The 16,774-nt window shown below is 35.1% G+C and overlaps 1 protein-coding gene across 3 annotated transcripts in view; it reads left to right on the top strand.

Moving 5' to 3' along the window:
• Positions 1-16,774, top strand: part of mdm1 (Mdm1 nuclear protein) — a 126,894-nt gene that overhangs the window by 83,532 nt on the left and 26,588 nt on the right. For all 3 annotated transcript variants that reach the window (XM_039769780.1, XM_039769782.1, XM_039769781.1), the window contains 3 exons: positions 3,788-3,960; positions 7,037-7,336; positions 9,384-9,541. In XM_039769780.1, coding sequence (XP_039625714.1) covers positions 3,788-3,960; positions 7,037-7,336; positions 9,384-9,541 — 631 coding nt within the window. The remainder of the gene's footprint in view (positions 1-3,787; positions 3,961-7,036; positions 7,337-9,383; positions 9,542-16,774) is intronic.

Here is a 16,774-nt window from a genome sequence, read left to right as displayed (position 1 = left end):
GCATCAAGGCATTCTTTTTTTATTTTCTGGAACTTTCAGTGCCCATTTCAGTGTTCATTTATTGAACCCTCTGTGGTGGCATACTTTTAAAATCAGTTGGAATTTCATACAGTTGGGCTCCTGATCACTGGCCACTGTTATCTTTGCTCTTTTTTGCTTCAAATTAAAGAAGTAAACTTCATTTTATGGATTAATATGACAATAAGGTTTATTATCATATTCTTAAAACCAGCTTTTAGTAACATTAAAGCATTGCACCATGAAACTTTGGATGTTCTATTCTAAATAAAGTCTCTGGACCACATTAATGATGATTGTCCTACTCATTGAATATTGCATCATTCTTTAAGAATGTATGTTAAGACTGTTTTTGCTATTCTTGTAATTCATCTATAAGTGACATATTTTTTTGATTCAAGGCTTGAATCCATCATTAAGAATTAATGAAAGTTTATAGTAGATTTTAGATTTGTAGCTTATTCTTATGTGGTTAATGAAAAATAAAAAGAGTGCTTTTTTATTTTAGGGTTATGTTTTGTTATTAGGCATATTTCTTAGAGATCTAAATGACTTGTCTCTTAATCAGTGCTAATTACTAGATGTCTGTTTTAATAGTAGCATAAAGAAATCAAAAATATCATAAAGAGCAAAAGGAAATGGTTTGGCTTGTATAATGTAGTAAAGCCTGGATTAGCAGGACAGTCAATTTAGGATCATCTTTCCATCATGACAGCAAACGTTCACAGACTTCTGCAGCCAAGCAGTATATATTGAAGAAAGCAGGCACTTTTAGATGCTGGTGTTCTACTGGGGGTGAGAAAGCATTCTTTTTTACCTACCCTGCATTGAGGAAACCGGAGCACCTGGATAAAACCTACTCAAACATGGGGAGAACCTTTATCGTGAACTCTGGTCTCCTTACTGCAAGTTAGCAGCCCTACCATTGTGGCCTCTCTTAACATGCTAAAAACAATTGCACATGAGTAAAACATTCCCACTGTAGATAAATTTTTGCTTTTGCTGATTGTCTTTGAAAAACACTATTTTATAGGAAACTGTGTTACATTAAGCTTCAGATATTTTTTAGGAATAATGGGCATTTGGATATGAACATAATTTAACCCTATAGCAGATTTATAAAAGTGGTAACTTCAGTCATATTTAAATATAACACTTTGATTTATAATATTTTACTGGTACAAAGTTTTGAGAGATTTAGGTAAAAAGCAATATACTTAGAATTGTTGTTTTGTTTAACTTGTTGCATGCACATTTAGCATTTACAGGCTACACATTTACATGTTTCATGAAATGAAGTTAACGTTTTATGCACTGTACAGATAAGAATATTTCTGTCCATGGGGGATCCCTGTACTGAGCTGAGTAAACACTTTAACTAATTCGGGCATGCCGTCACTTCCTGAATGTATACCCAGAGCCTAAAATGATCTGGAGCATAGTGGCCCATCGCACTTCAACCCTTAAGGGCACGCCCTAGTTCTCCACAATATTGCACACATTTTACTACCAAGCCGGCGAAATCTCCTGTTTTTTGATACGAGTGCTCAGCAATCAATCTAGCTTAAAAATTTATGTATTTTCTACCACATTGTTGGAGTAAGAACAAGCAACACAGCATGTACCCAAGGAGGCACAACACTTGCTAAGCACATCTCCTTCGATTTTCACCTATATTTTCTTCCTCCACTTCATAGCTCATTTTCCACACTGCTTATCTTTTTTCATTTGCGGTGCAGCTGTCCTTTTTCACTTGCTGCCAGCGCAATTGGTCTGTGAAATTATAGAATCAGTTTGCTCAGTGATGCTGTTTTGCTTCCGGCAGAAATTTCAATGTAAGCAGACGTGCATGTAAATATAAATCACTTTGGAGGATGGGGATCGGGGTAGGTTGGCCAACACTACAAATCAATCTCCATATAATCCATGGATGCAGTTTTGTCATTTCTCCTATATGTGTCTGTCAATTAAATATCAGGACAACCCACACACAACCAAGATGTAAATGTAAGTGTTTATCACTTACATTATATGGAATCAGTTTATATAGCATAAAGGTGAAGAAAATCAACTACAGAAAGTCCAGAACTGCTGTTTGCAAACAGCTTGGATAGACATGTGAAGAAAACAGTAAAAATGCATATTATTTGTGGTGCAAAAAGACTTTTTCAATTGCTTATGATTGTGTTAGGGATGTGTGATGCCATGCTAGTAGCTTGAAGCATGGTGGTATTAGTAAGCTAGAGAACACATTAGCGGAACAGAGCGAGTGTTAAATATATATGCATATTGCATTATATTATATTGAATGTTGCTTATGTTGCCTTAAAAGTGAAGTTAAAAATATATGTGTCAATGGCTGAGCTCAAGACATGTCAGGGAAAAGCAATATTTAAGTTTTATAGCCTGGGGGTCCCTTTCAAACTCTGTAGATGCAAATGTATATTTCAGTAGAGTAGCTGTTAAGTTTAAACAAGCGGTGTTGGTCACTGGTTCTGTTTTTACTTCACAATAAAAACTTTTTTCAACCACTGTTAATTTGTATTTGAAGCTGTTGTGCTCTGAGGCCTATGTCACAGTAGCTGGTGACCCTCCAAATTTTGGATTGTTTAGGACACTGACACTGTTTTTTTTTATTTGTTTCCAATTTCTCTAAGTGAAAGGCCTAACCTTCTAAGGGTAATAATGATCTCTCTCATTTCATTTGTTAATTAGCTTTTTCTTGCCATTATCACTGGAATTTACAACTTTTTACAGTGTAATTTTGTCCAAGTAGTACTTCAAATGGTGGTGTAACACACTCATTTCCAATTCTGCTTTAAGACAGAGAGAGTTTAAGTAATCTACAGAAGTTGGGACACCTGTGCAAAATGTGTGCTTCAGCTTGCAAGGCTTAATTTACTTTAATTGCTACAGAACTTCCGTAGGTTGTTACCCATTTGTAATATTATGAATTTTTCCCCTTTTTTCAGTTTTTGCTAACCAAACTTTAAGTTTAAACCTCTGCCAGTTTACTGCTTACTTTTACACCATTTTAGGTCATTTGTTATATTTCAACTGATTACATTTGTAGAAAAACTGAGGTGTTCTAAAACTATTGACCGGTAGTGTACATGTTTAGCAAAAGAGATTAAAAGCTTAAATGCAGCTGCCACAAGCTGTGGCTGAGAGCTTTGGTGTTGCTTCGCCTTTGAAATTTTTGGTTCATAAAATAGGGGGTTTGTACACCATCAAGTTGGTGAAGGGGTGGTTCCTCCGTGTGTGACAACAACTTTCAAACACGGAATACGAAGTGTGATGAAATGCATGTTGGATTTCTCCTGTGTAAGCACAAAACATTTCCAGACATGACCTCTGCTATATTTCTTTACAACGTGTTGATGCGGTGCTGTAGCATCACTACTGTGAGCCGTTTTTATATGTGGTATATATTCATATTTTTATCATGTTTTATGGAATAATTTGTCTACTTGCAGTTACGCATCAATTTAGTATTGCCTTTCTTGGTATTACCAAAACTGTAAAAAAAAAAAAGTTGAAACTGTTGAATCTTGTCGCATCAATACCGAAATATTGGTTCTTGTGCTATCTCTAATCAGTGCATTATTTTAATGCTTGTTTGCAGGTTAGTCATCTGTTCTTCTTCTAAACTTGCTTACTGTAATACAGTTTGTATTAGGTGCTGCCAACATTTACTTTGCAGCTTTGAAGTGGATACCTTGCTCATATATAATACAGGCTTTAACATTTAATTATGTATTTTCTGTAGGTCAACGAACTGAAAGAAAGAGCATATGCTTACAAAAGAAGAGCACTTGGGACCCACTTTTCTAGAGATCATCTGAACCAGATTGTGTCAAACAAAAATGCATTTTGGGAAGTATCCACCTCTAACTCTGAGGAATCTGTTAGTGACAATATTAGAGCTCTTGATCTGGCAAGGTATGTACATAACTGGCACATGTAGCGTTAAACATTTATACATTCCCTCACTGACCTAAATCTTCATTCCTTCATATGCTTCTTTTTAAGGGTTAATGTGACTAGATTTAGGTTGAACTGTATTGACTTTCCATGTGTCAAAATTGTAGTTTTTTTTATTTCTTATATGAACAATGTATTTTCCTGTAATAAAAAAAAAAAAAAAAATTTACTGTTAGTTCAATCATTTTGGCTGTTCACATCATGCTCCCTGCCTATCTGGATGTCATAATGAATTGAGTAATTTTTCTGTTTTGGTTTATCATTTGATTGGCTAGCAACTTAGTTTTGCTTTCATAGTGCATGATCAGCTCATAAATACAGTGCATCTGGAAAGTATTCACAGCGCATCACTTTTTCCACATTTTGTTATGTTACAGAATTATTCCAAAATGGATTAAATTCATTTTTTTCCTCCGAATTCTACACACAACACCCCATAATATCAACGTGAAAAAGGTTTACTTGAGATTTTTGCAAATTTATTAAAAATAAAAAAACTGAGAAATAATATGTACATAAGTATTCACAGCCTTTAACATGAAGCTCAAAATTGAACTCAGTTGCATCCTGTTCCCCTGATCATCCTTGAGATGTTTCTGCAGCTTAATTGGAGTCCACCTGTGGTAAATTCAGTTGATTGCACATGATTTGGAAAGGCACACCTGTGTATATAAGGTCCCACAGTTGACAGTTCATGTCAGAGCACAAACCAAGCATGAAGTCAAAGGAATTGTCTGCAGACCTCCGAGACAGGCACAAATCTGGGGAAGATTACAGAAAAATTTCTGCTGATTTGAAGGTCCCAGTGAGCACAGTGGCCTCCATCATCCGTAAATGGAAGAAGTTCGAAAACACCAGGACTCTTCCTAGAGCTGGCTGGCCATCTAAACTGAGTGATTGGGGGAGAAGGGAGGGAGAAGGCCTTAGTCAGGGAGGTGACCAAGAAACGATGGTCACTCTGTCAGAGCTCCAGAGTTCCTCTGTGGAAATAGAACCTTTCAGAAGGACAACCACCTCTGCAGCAATCCACCAATCAGGCCTGTAAGGTAGAGTGGCCAGACGCAAGCCATTCCTTAATAAAAGGCACATGGCAGCCCGCCTGGAGTTTGCCAAAAGGCACCTGAAGGACTCTCAGACCATGAGAAACAAAATTCTCTGGTCTGATGAGACAAAGATTGGACTCTTTGGTGTGAATGCCAAACGTCACGTTTGGAGGAAACCAGGCACCGCTCATTACCAGGCCAATACCATCCCTACAGTGAAGCATGGTGGTAGCAGCATCATGCTGTGGGGATGTTTTTCAGCGGCGGGAACTGGGAGACTAGTCAGGATAAAGGGAAAGATGACTGCAGCAATATACAGAGACATCCTGGATGAAAACCTGCTCTAGAGTGCTCTTGACCTCAGACTGAGGCGACGGTTCATCTTTCAGCAGGACAACGACCCTAAGCACACAGCCAAGATATCAAAGGAGTGGCTTCAGGACAACTCTGTGAATGTCCTTGAGTGGCCCAGCCAGAGCCCAGACTTGAATCCGATTGAACATCTCTGGAGAGATCTTAAAATGGCTGTGCACTGAAGCTTCCCATCTAACATGATGGAGTTTGAGAGGTGCTGCAAAGAGGAATGGCCAAAATTGGCCAAGGATAGGTGTGCCAAGCTTGTGGCATCATATTCAAAAAGACTTAAGGCTGTAATTGCTGCCAAAGGTGCATCGACAAAGTATTGAGCAAAGGCTGTGAATACTTATGTACATGTGATTTCTCAGGTTTTTTTTTATATTTAAAAATTTGCAAAAACCTCAAGTAAACTTTTTTCACGTTGTCATTATGGGGTGTTGTGTGTAGAATTCTGAGGAAAAAATGAATTTAATCTATTTTGCAATAAGGCTGTAACATAACAATGTGGAAAAAGTGATGCGCTGTGAATACTTTCTGGATTCACTGTAGCAGTTTTATTATTGTTAAAATTGTAACAATATGACAAGTTTGCATGCTTGGTTTTGAAATGTCTTTTTACAAATGCAAAGGATGAATTACCATGTAGTATTATGGGGACAGATTAAGTACTTTTTAATGTGTGATTATTGCATTAGTGTACTGTGTTCTTCTCTGTCTGGCTTAGTTGATTGACAATGGTTGTGCATTAGCATAGACTCTTACAATGTATTGGCATATTTTGAGGGCCTAGTTGTGCACAATAATGATAAAAAAAGGGACTTGAATAAAATTATGGATAAATTATGAATAATTATCCATCCATCCATCCATTATCCAACCCGCTATATCCTAACTACAGGGTCACGGGGGTCTGCTTTAGCCAATACCAGACAACACAGGGTGCAAGGCAGGAAACAAAACCCAGGCAAGGGCGCCAGCCCACCGAAGGGCTTGCACACATACACACCACCCACACACTAAGCACACATTGGGGACAATTTAGTATCGCCAATGCACCTAACCTGCATGTCTTTGGACTGTGGGAGGAAACCCACACAGACACGGGGAGAACATGCAAACTCCATGCAGGGAGGACCCGGGAAGCGAACCCGGGACTCCTAACTGAAGCAGCAGCGCTACCCACTGCACCACCGTGACGCCCCACATGGAAAATTCATTTTGGAAATAGAATCCACTTGAGCAGTTAGGCAGGCTATACTAGCTGAGCTGCACACTGATACATTTTTAGGCATGCACATCTTTTAAATTTTTTTTAAGCAAGTACAGTTTTAGAAGGGCATATACAAAGTTTTAATGTAAAACTACTTGGAGATACTGAAATATTTTATTTATACATTTGTTTTGAAAGTGTATGAACTGTGCAATCAATTATGTATTTTAGCAGATGTCACTGTTTTACATGGCTGAAAGCAACAAAAAATTTCTTTGCATTTCTGTTTTGTATATATTGTAGCCTTGAAATGACAATTCATCTTTTGTTTTGTCCAGATACATATCCTCTGGTCAAAACTGCTTGCATCTATCATCTAAATATCCTGCTCCGGGTAGTTGTTATTCATTTTTGCTTTTTGTAGACCACAGGACTTAAAGAAACACAAACGTCAAACAAAACTAGATGATCCCTCTACTGGAGAGAACCATGCCTGTATAGAAAAACTTTCGATCAAAGACAATGAGAAAAAGGTCTCTGGTTCGGTGCACCCTGTAAGAAGAAAGCTGGCTTGGGATGAAGTAAAAGACCATAGTGAAATGGCAGAGGAGGAGAAGAAGGAGGATCATGCTGTGGAGGTAGAAAACTTAGAAAAAGAACAAAACCAAGACCATGTGGAAGATAACAGTGAAGCTGCAGCAGATATAGATGTTAAAGTGAAAGAGTAAGCTATTCCTTGCAACTACTAAATTAACTGTTTTTCTTTATGATATCTTTAAAAAAAAAAGTGATTTACTCTGTTGTAATACTCATGTTTCCTTTTTCCACTTAAATACATTTTGGTCAAAAAAAGTTCTGTCCTCCAGATTTAACAATAGTATAGTAAAATTACAATTGTATGGTAGTGGTTAAAACCAATGTGTTGTGAAAAATTAGGTATGGTAAATTATTTGCTGAACCATTATGTCAGGATACAATGTGGTTTGATATATACAATGGACAATAAAATGGTAAACCTTGTTTAAATGTTTAAGATATGAGTAATTTGAGATATTAAGGCCACCAAATGCAATAGTTTTTTTATTGTTTATATGAAAGTTTTCCTCATCTTTCATCCGCAATTAGGGTGACTTGTGTTTTGCTCTCTGGAAGACTGAGAAGAGGTCTGTTTAGCAAAAACAAGCACTCCGGGCCAAACTCCTACACAAACACCGTAAAGCAAACAATGAAAGATTTGGATAAATAAAACCTTGTATAACTGATTTGTTGATTTATACGTTATTTGGTATTTAAATAAAAACAAAGTTTATCAACACCTACCAGCAACTGTTGGAATTTTACTGTTACCAAAAAAGCATTTGGATTCAAACTAATTTAATTCAGGGGACTTCACTGCTTGCTCGCCAACCAACCGTGCCTGTGCAAGCACCAGCAACTTTGCTTCTCTGCCGCACGCGTATGTGGATTTCACTTTCACCAAACAACAAATGTTTTAATTCTCATGGATATCCTCTTCATTGGGGAAAAAAACACTACTTTTCCCTGATGGCAATACAAATTAGACGATCTACAAGTCTCCAACTTAAAGTTAAAATCCGAACAATATATTTGATCTCTTTTCGCTGTTCCGTTATTTCACCGAGTAATAATTTCCGTTTGTTTGCACTAATGCGATCTTTACATAATATTTTTTTTGAGAATTTTCGATTTTTCGCACTTCCATTATCTCTAACCTGATCTGCATGTGTATTGCACCAATGTTTTTGAATTCTTTCTACTTTGTCATCTACTCTTTGTTTTTTATTTCCTGCTCCGGACGTGGTTAAATCTCTTGGTACAAAGTCTCGTCTTGCGGGACGTGAAAGCGTCTCTCTGAGAAAATAAGATTTTTTTATTATAATAGAGAGAGTTAAGTAATACGAAAATCATTAATCACTTGGCAGATATTGTAAAGCATTACATTTTATTAGTGCTTATGAATCTCTTTATCGCCAAGGTACTCAATTATGTTCCTGGAGGGCCCCAATTGCTGCACATTTTCTTTAGAACTAGTTTCATAATTAGAAGCCAGGCTTAACAGATAATTAAATTGAGTGTTTAATAATTTGGCCTGTTAGTACTTTCATTCTTCCAAGACAATTTTTTATTACATTATGGATTTGTTGTTTTCTTAGAACATTATCCTTAAGTCTTATGAACCTGGTCTTTTTCTGTCATTTATTTCAAATCGTTTTATTAACACAGATACTTCATGATTCAGACAGAGGTTTAAATTAAAACATGTTGGCTGGAGAGCCAGTCATTCCTTTATCATTTGCACTTCATTATTCACTAATCTATGATTAAGAAAACAGTCAAATTTTGATATCTAAATGCAGCCGTCTAAAACTAAAATGGGCAGTTAAGGGTTCTGAATTGTAACATGTAAATTAATTAAAACTTATCCCAAACAAAACATTGTTTAGCAGTAAATAAACAAGTTTTGATTAAGAAGCAACTTAAAGTGAAAACTAATGGCCACAGCAACCCTGCAGGATGTAATTGAAAAGCCTTGCTTTCTCACTTTTAAGTTATGTCAAAAGAAGTTAACTGTAAATGGCAAATACTATCTAAATTGTCATCTTCCTACATGTGTGTTTGCTTCAGCCAAAACACTGCTAAACAATAAACTAAAACTGAAACTGAAATATTCAGGTGTTTATTATCTGTATATATCTTGATTCTAAACTTGAAAGGCAAATTATCAATATGTTTGGTGACTTTTATTGCAGAGTTAAAGCAGAGGCAGAGCCATCGGTTAGGTCAATCTCTGAAGACTCTGCTTCATCATCTAGTAATAATCATGAAGAAGGCAGGCTTCCAACTCCAAGGATGAAGTTGTTTGGAGGTGTGCGCAGAACACATCATGACCTAACTACACCATCTTATGGTAAGAGGTCTCCTTTAAGTTACATGTTTAATTCTTACAAGTCTGTCCAACCATTACTGAATCCACTTAATCCAATTTTAGGATTGCGCGGGGCTGGAAGCTGTTCTAGCAGCATCAAGAACAAGGCAGAAACCAACCTTATGTGGAGCACCAGTCCATCACAGAACACACACACGCACACAGTTCATTTAGAGTTGCTGGTTAATAAAATGTATAAGTTTGGGATGGTGAAAAACCCATTCACATACAGGTAGTAGAAAACCTTTCTTCTTCATTATGATTACTTAATAAGGAAGGATTTTAAAAACGTGAATGCCACAGCAAAGAAACAAGAATATAAGTATATGTTAATGTAGGGACTTAACTGCTCTCAGTAGACCAAAACAGAATTTGTATGTCCATTATTTGAATTACAAACCAGTAAATACACCCTTTAAACAGATCAAATATATTCATCCACCTTCATTCTTAAACTCTGTGTTGTTGATTGTTAAAGATGTTAAAGTATATACCTTGGTAACATTAGGTACAAGGCAGGGGCCAACTCTATATTCGGGCATTTGTAAGGAAGCTAGCTGGAACTAGCTATAAGACAGCAACTTAGACCACTGTGTGGTCTTTATGCATTTTTGAATTACTATTTGGTACACTGTATTAATGGCCAAGTGGAAATCATCTTTTTGCATGACCTTTAGAAGTCAAATCACAGGGTCGGGCATATTGTAATATTTACATTTTCTCAAAAATAATGATACATTTATAAAAAATGTCAATGAAAAGTAATGGTTAGGAAGTGCCTTGTGACCAGATACCACTAAGACTCATGCTGTAACTTGAGCTTTTAGTGAAATTCCCTTAAATTAAATGCAGACCACATGCTCAATATGCATAAGGTCTTTCCTATGTAATTTAGCCTATACCTGTTCAGGGTGGTAGAGGTTTTTTTTTTTTTAAAATCTGTTTCATTACAAACCTTTTACAAATATTTTGTTTCCCCATAAATATAGGAAATTAGTCTCTAGTATCAAAATAATAAATAAAGCCTTTCAGCGAGAATGCTGATATTTATATATGAATACGGACATACTTTAGAAAGTGTTCAGACCCCTTCACTTTTTTTCATATCTTGCTATGTTTGCAGCCTTGTGCTACAATCTTTTAAATTAATTTTCTTCATTAAGCAGCACTCAACGCAGAGTGACGAAGCAAACACAGGATTTTAGCAGAATTGGAAATTTATTAAAAATAAAAAACTGAATCTCACATTGCCACAAATATTCAGACCCTTTTCTCAGTACTCAGTTTAGCTTGATTGTCAGTGATTGCTGCCTGGAAGTATAGCACACCTTGATTTGGCATTTTTTTAATTTTTTTTTTTAATTTTTTATTTTTCCCCTGCTCTGCATATCTTCTTAAGTTATGGCAGGTTCTATGGAGACCATTGGTGAAAAGCTACTGTATTTCCAGATCTCTCCAGAGAGCAGTTGGATTCAAGTCCAGGCTCTAGCTGGGCCACTTAAGGTGGTGGTACTTAAGCTGCTCCCATGTTGTCTTTGTTCTGTTCTTAGGATCATTGTCCTTTTGGAAAGTGAACCTTCAACCCAGACTGAAGTCCAAAGCGCTCTGAAGCAAGTTTTCATTAAAGATATCTCTGTTCTTTGCTCCGTTCTGATTTACCTCTACCTTGTCTAGTCTCCCAGGCCCTCCAGCTGAAAAGCAACCCCACAGCATGATGCTGCTACCACCATGCTTCACCTTAAGGATTGGTATTTCATAGTGGCTTTTGATTTCCTCCAGGCATGATGCTAATCTTGTTTCTCACAGTCTGAGACTTCTTTAGGTGCATTATTACAAACTTCAAGGATTCCATGTGTCTTTTTCAAAGTAGAGGCTTCTGCCTGGCCCAGTGTCATAAAGACTAGATCAGTGGAGTGTTGCAGTGATGATTGTCCTCCTAGAAGTTTCTCCCATTTCCACATAAATTCTGTGATGCTCAGCCATAGTCACTGTCAGGTTCTTAGTCACCTCTTTTACCATAGCCCTTCTTCATGATATGCTTAATTTGACTCGGTGACCAGTACTAGGATGGTTGTTCCAAGCTTATTTCACATAAGAACACAACTGTGCTCTTGAGAACTTGCAGCACTGCGGTATTTTTGTACCCTTTCTCAGGTCTGTGCCTTGACACAGTCCTGTCTCTAAGCTTTGCAGACTGTTCCTTCAACTTCATGGCTTGGGTTTTGATCTGATACATATTGTTGATTGTGGCACTTTTTGTAGACGATTAGGAAGAGCACACACCCATGTCCAGTCAGTCGAACTAATGACAGTTGGACTCTAAATAAGGTATAAGAACCTCTCAGTGATGATCAATACAAAGGGATGCACCTGAGAAAAATTGTAAGTGTCATAGAAAAGGGTCTGAATGCTTGAGTCAGTGTGAAATGTTCATTTTTTATGTGTAATAAATCTGCAAACATTTCTAAGATCTCTTTTTCACTTTGTCATTTTGGGATATTGAGTGTTGCTTGATGTGGAGGAAAAATGAATTTAAATGATTTCCACACTAAGTGAAAGAGTCTGAATACTTTCTTAATCCACTTTATACATTTTCTACACACAACTCAGTAATATATGTGAAATTAAATGTACCTGAATTTGGCTCTATGTAGCTTTGAAAAGAACAGGAACATATGAATTGCAAATATACCTGTGGACTTTAAATCAGTACAGGCTGTCATTTCAGTTTACATTTGTGGTGCTTCACACCTCGCTACTTACTTAGTTTTTCCAAGTACATTATTTTAAACATGACATTTTTCATATTTTTTAAATTATTACATCCTTCAGTGGAAAATTAACACTAAGTCTCCCATGTATTTTGTACCCCAGTTGGAGTTTATCTTGGCAACAGTGTGTGTAAAAGTGACTGTGATTTATGCCTGTACATATCCACTCTGGGTTAATTTAACAAAATTAATTAGCCTAACCTAAACCTCTTTGGAATATGTGAAGAAAACCAGATCCATGCAGACATGAGAAGGAGCTCTACCTTTACACAAACAGAGTCCAGAATAGGTTTCAAACCAATTTAGTGTTAACCACTGCACTACCTCACTAAACCCAGTTATGGCTGTAATGTTTTGAAAATGTAGGCAAAGCCTATTTCCATACTGAGAAAATGAAAAATTAAGTTAGAAACACTCCATTTTGTCTTTTGAGCACTCACGATATAAAAGAGCTTCACATATCATACCTGCATCAAACTTAATGATTCTGTTTGGTAAGTATTGGTAAGTTGAAAGTAAGTAATTATTTTGCATCTTAAAAGCCATGGATATTAAATGTATGAAGATCTAGGTATTTTTATATGAACAGGCCACTTGGCCCAATAAACTCACCAGTGTTACTCTGCAATATTATATCATGTCAAGTTTTGAAGGTCCAGAAGAAGTACTGTTTACTACACTACTTGGTAGCTTATTCAATGACTCTATGGTTCTCCTTTTGAAAGAAAACCTTTGTAACATTTATGCAATATCTAACTTAAATAGGTGTCCATCTCTTTCCCATATCTTTGTTGAAGAGTTAATTTTAAAATTGCATCATAATTGTAAATAATTTAATCACATTATATATATTTATATTATATATATATATTTATATTATATATATATATATATATATATATATATATATATTTATATATATATATTTATATATATATATATATTTATAATATATATATATATATTTATAATATATATATATATATTTATAATATATATATATATATTTATATATATATTTATATATATATATTTATAATATATATATATATATATATATATATATTTATATTTATATATATATATTTATATATATATATATATATATATATATTTATATATATATATATATATAATATATATGTGTGTGTGTGTGTGTATGTAAATTTGTAAGACTTCCTTATAAATGTCAGAGTTATATCGTTTTATCAGGTTACCTATAGCCTGCATGTAACATGAAAATCACCAAATAACCTGTCTTTATTGCACTGCACATATTCAACTATAAGGACTTCCTCCTGCAAGCTACTTCAGTGAGTGGGCCTTTAACAAAATTTACCATTAATAGAGGGCTTGTCAAAGGCATTTCTCTTGAGCCCTTAAGGAACTGCAGGTTTTTCATGAAATAAAGAATCTTAGCTTTTTGGCAGCAATTGGTCACAGGCATTGGCTTAAGCTTTCAGTTAAAATTGTATTTATTTGCACCAAATACAAGTAATTCAAAGTATTACACAACTTAGGTTAACATATGAACCCATATTTTCAGGGTTTAAAGTCCAAACACTTTATCACTATGCCAAAATTCCTTGCACAAAGTGTTTGTATAAGCATCATGCTCCAGGTGACTTAGTTCCTTGGTTACAAATTATATTTCCTTAGTCGAAAAGAAAGGAAAGATCTCTTGCCAGATAGTGAAACAGAGAGAGCCCTCTTACAAGTGTTGAGCGGCTAAGAGAGTGTTCCATGAAAATGTCTTGTGCAAACTTTTCTAAGGTCCTGCTACATTTTGTAATGGTGTAGTATTGCTTAAACATTAAGCTTTCCTAGAACACAATGCATTACTGTTCAGTTTGTCAGCACTTTCAAGCTTAAAACTTAAGGTTTTTTTGTTTTTTGTTTTTGTTTTTGCTAACTGATCTTACTTAGGTGTCTCCCTCACAGTACGTTTATCAGTGTACTTTATTTGTTACTATATAATTTTAAATATTTGCTTTTACATTTTTACCATTTTAGGTCTACTGTGTTCCCTAGTCAGTGACAGTAAGAGAAGAGAACAATATACGAGAGTAATATGAAATAAGCTCATCAGTGATAGGGGTGGGGGTATTGCATAATTACTCTGCAGTGTTCAGTTTTTCTTTGCATTGTATCATAGATACACTAAAAAAGAGTAGCAGGTTTTTATATTGTTTATTTCTGCAGATTTTACTTCAGTCTTTCAAGCAGAGCTTCTGCCAAATGCTCTCCCCGCTGAAATTAAAAGGTTGAGTTCATTGTTGTTTTCACAGTGTTTCAGTAAAGAAAGACCTTACTATGAAACATGCTATTTCCAGGTAGAGAAATTTAAACTGGGGCTGTCTTTCCTACTTTAGCTCAGGGTACCATTTGAAAGAGAGTTTATTCTGTGATCCGCAATCAATAATTAATGTATGTGAATGTAAAGCAGTACAGGAATGCACCCCCCACCTCATACGTTGTTTGATGACAAAATGTTTGTCCACTGAATAGTGTTGAAAATATTTTACTGGTGTATTAATGATTTATTGAGAAAACACAGCTGATGACCTTTATTTACTGTACTTTATGGCAGTATACATTTAGATGTCCCAATAATTTTAAAAGTCAGATGAATAGGTTATATAAATTGACTTATTATTGCCAGCTCAGGGAATTAAAATATTTAAGTTGATGAACTGAGCCAAGGGGTATTGTTGTTAAGTATAAATAGATGGACACATTTAATTTTAACTTCAATTTCAGTCAAATTAAAAGGAAACAGTAATTTGAAGAAGTTAATTGAAATAGTTATTGCATTTGTTTTAAATAAACTCTTATTAAAATTTTAGTATCTGGACATCATATGATGGGGTTCATGGCATTTCCCATCCCTATTTCAAAACAATAGCTTTAACAAGAGTATAGTATATTAAATTCATTTTAGACTGAAACAATTTCTATGTTAATCAAATCTTCCACAGATTAGGTTCCTTATAGCTAATGACTCTGCCTATTACGTTAATTTTAATTATTAATGTAACTTTGAAGAGTCTAATATCTTGATATTGCAAATATAGTTGATAAATGAGAAAGATCAACCAAACTGCAAGTTTATTAAACTTTAAGAGTTAGTTCCTTTTCAATTAGATACGTTTTGTTTTTAGAGAACAATTTTATTTAAAACCTGTTTTATATGAGTAGTAGTTAATTTATCACTATTTTATATTGTTAATTAATATTGTTAGTTTACAATTAAGACCGAGTTTTCTCACAGGGTCAGTAAATCTTAAAATATTTGTTTAGTTGGATCATAGTGTTTGCCCTAAGCCCTAAATTTAGAATTTATTGGCAGAGGATGAAACAAATCAAATGTAACCAAATAATGATCACAACTGGTTTAATTAACTCCATGATTGATAACTGAAATCTAAAGTCTGATCATGAATGTGAGTAGGTGATTGGAGAAAACCACAGGATAAACCATGGAGAACTTTCAGTAAGATTGTCAGGTTCTGCACCTTTGTGAATATTACGCTCAGACAAATACAGTACAGCTAAACATACATAAGAATGTGAATTAAGGCATAGTAGGTCAACAAATTAGAAAAATAACTTTCTTTAATTAAATTTTATTGTCTATCCTTAGGACCTCAAAATAACTAAAAGTACAAATTGGTCAAAATTCTTATCCTTGCCTTCTAATGTACAGTTTATGGAGAGTGGTAAAACTATGAGGGGACCTTAAGGAATATACAGTATGCTATATGAATTAATTTATTTATTTTTAAAATCCAGATTTCAGCTTTCCTAATTTAGCCACAGTCTTCTCTACAAAGGCAAGTATTGACAATTTCAGTTGAGAATAGATCAATAATTTAGGATGACACAATTATTCCATAGCAGCCCAAGTGCCATTGGGCAAACTAGGAGGCAAACAACAATGGGATATACTTAATAATGGCCATTCAAAACAATTACTATTATTAATATAAAACAAATTCAGAAAGAGATAATGGCAAGCATTAACAGCAGCTTTAAAAGAGCATTTAATGCTAAAATAATGAATATTCAGTTCTTGTTTAAAATCTAGGACTGGTAGAGCTTCTCTGTATTGGTAGGTACATCTCTTCAGTGTTGGTATACCCATTAGCTTTAAGATCAGCCTCCTAAACTTATGTTTAGTAATCTTTACAATTTAAAGTAGGCTTCAATCTTAAAATCACCATATATGCTCTAGACCAGGGGTCCTCAATCACGGTCCTGGAGGGCTGCAGTGGCTGCAGGTTTTTGCTCCAACCCAGCTGCTTAAAAAGAAGCACTTATTGCTCAAGTAACACTTCTGCTTCACTTTAGTTGTCTTGCTCATTAAGATTTTGAACCCTTATTGCTTATTCTAGCCTTAAACAGCTGTATTCTTGGTTTTTAATTGCTCCTAATTAGCAATAAT

Source organism: Polypterus senegalus, chromosome 11 (genome assembly GCF_016835505.1).
Source record: "Polypterus senegalus isolate Bchr_013 chromosome 11, ASM1683550v1, whole genome shotgun sequence".
Lineage (NCBI taxonomy): Eukaryota > Metazoa > Chordata > Cladistia > Polypteriformes > Polypteridae > Polypterus > Polypterus senegalus.
The sequence above is the reverse complement of the archived record's forward strand: the minus strand, read 5'-3'. Positions and strand labels throughout refer to the sequence as shown.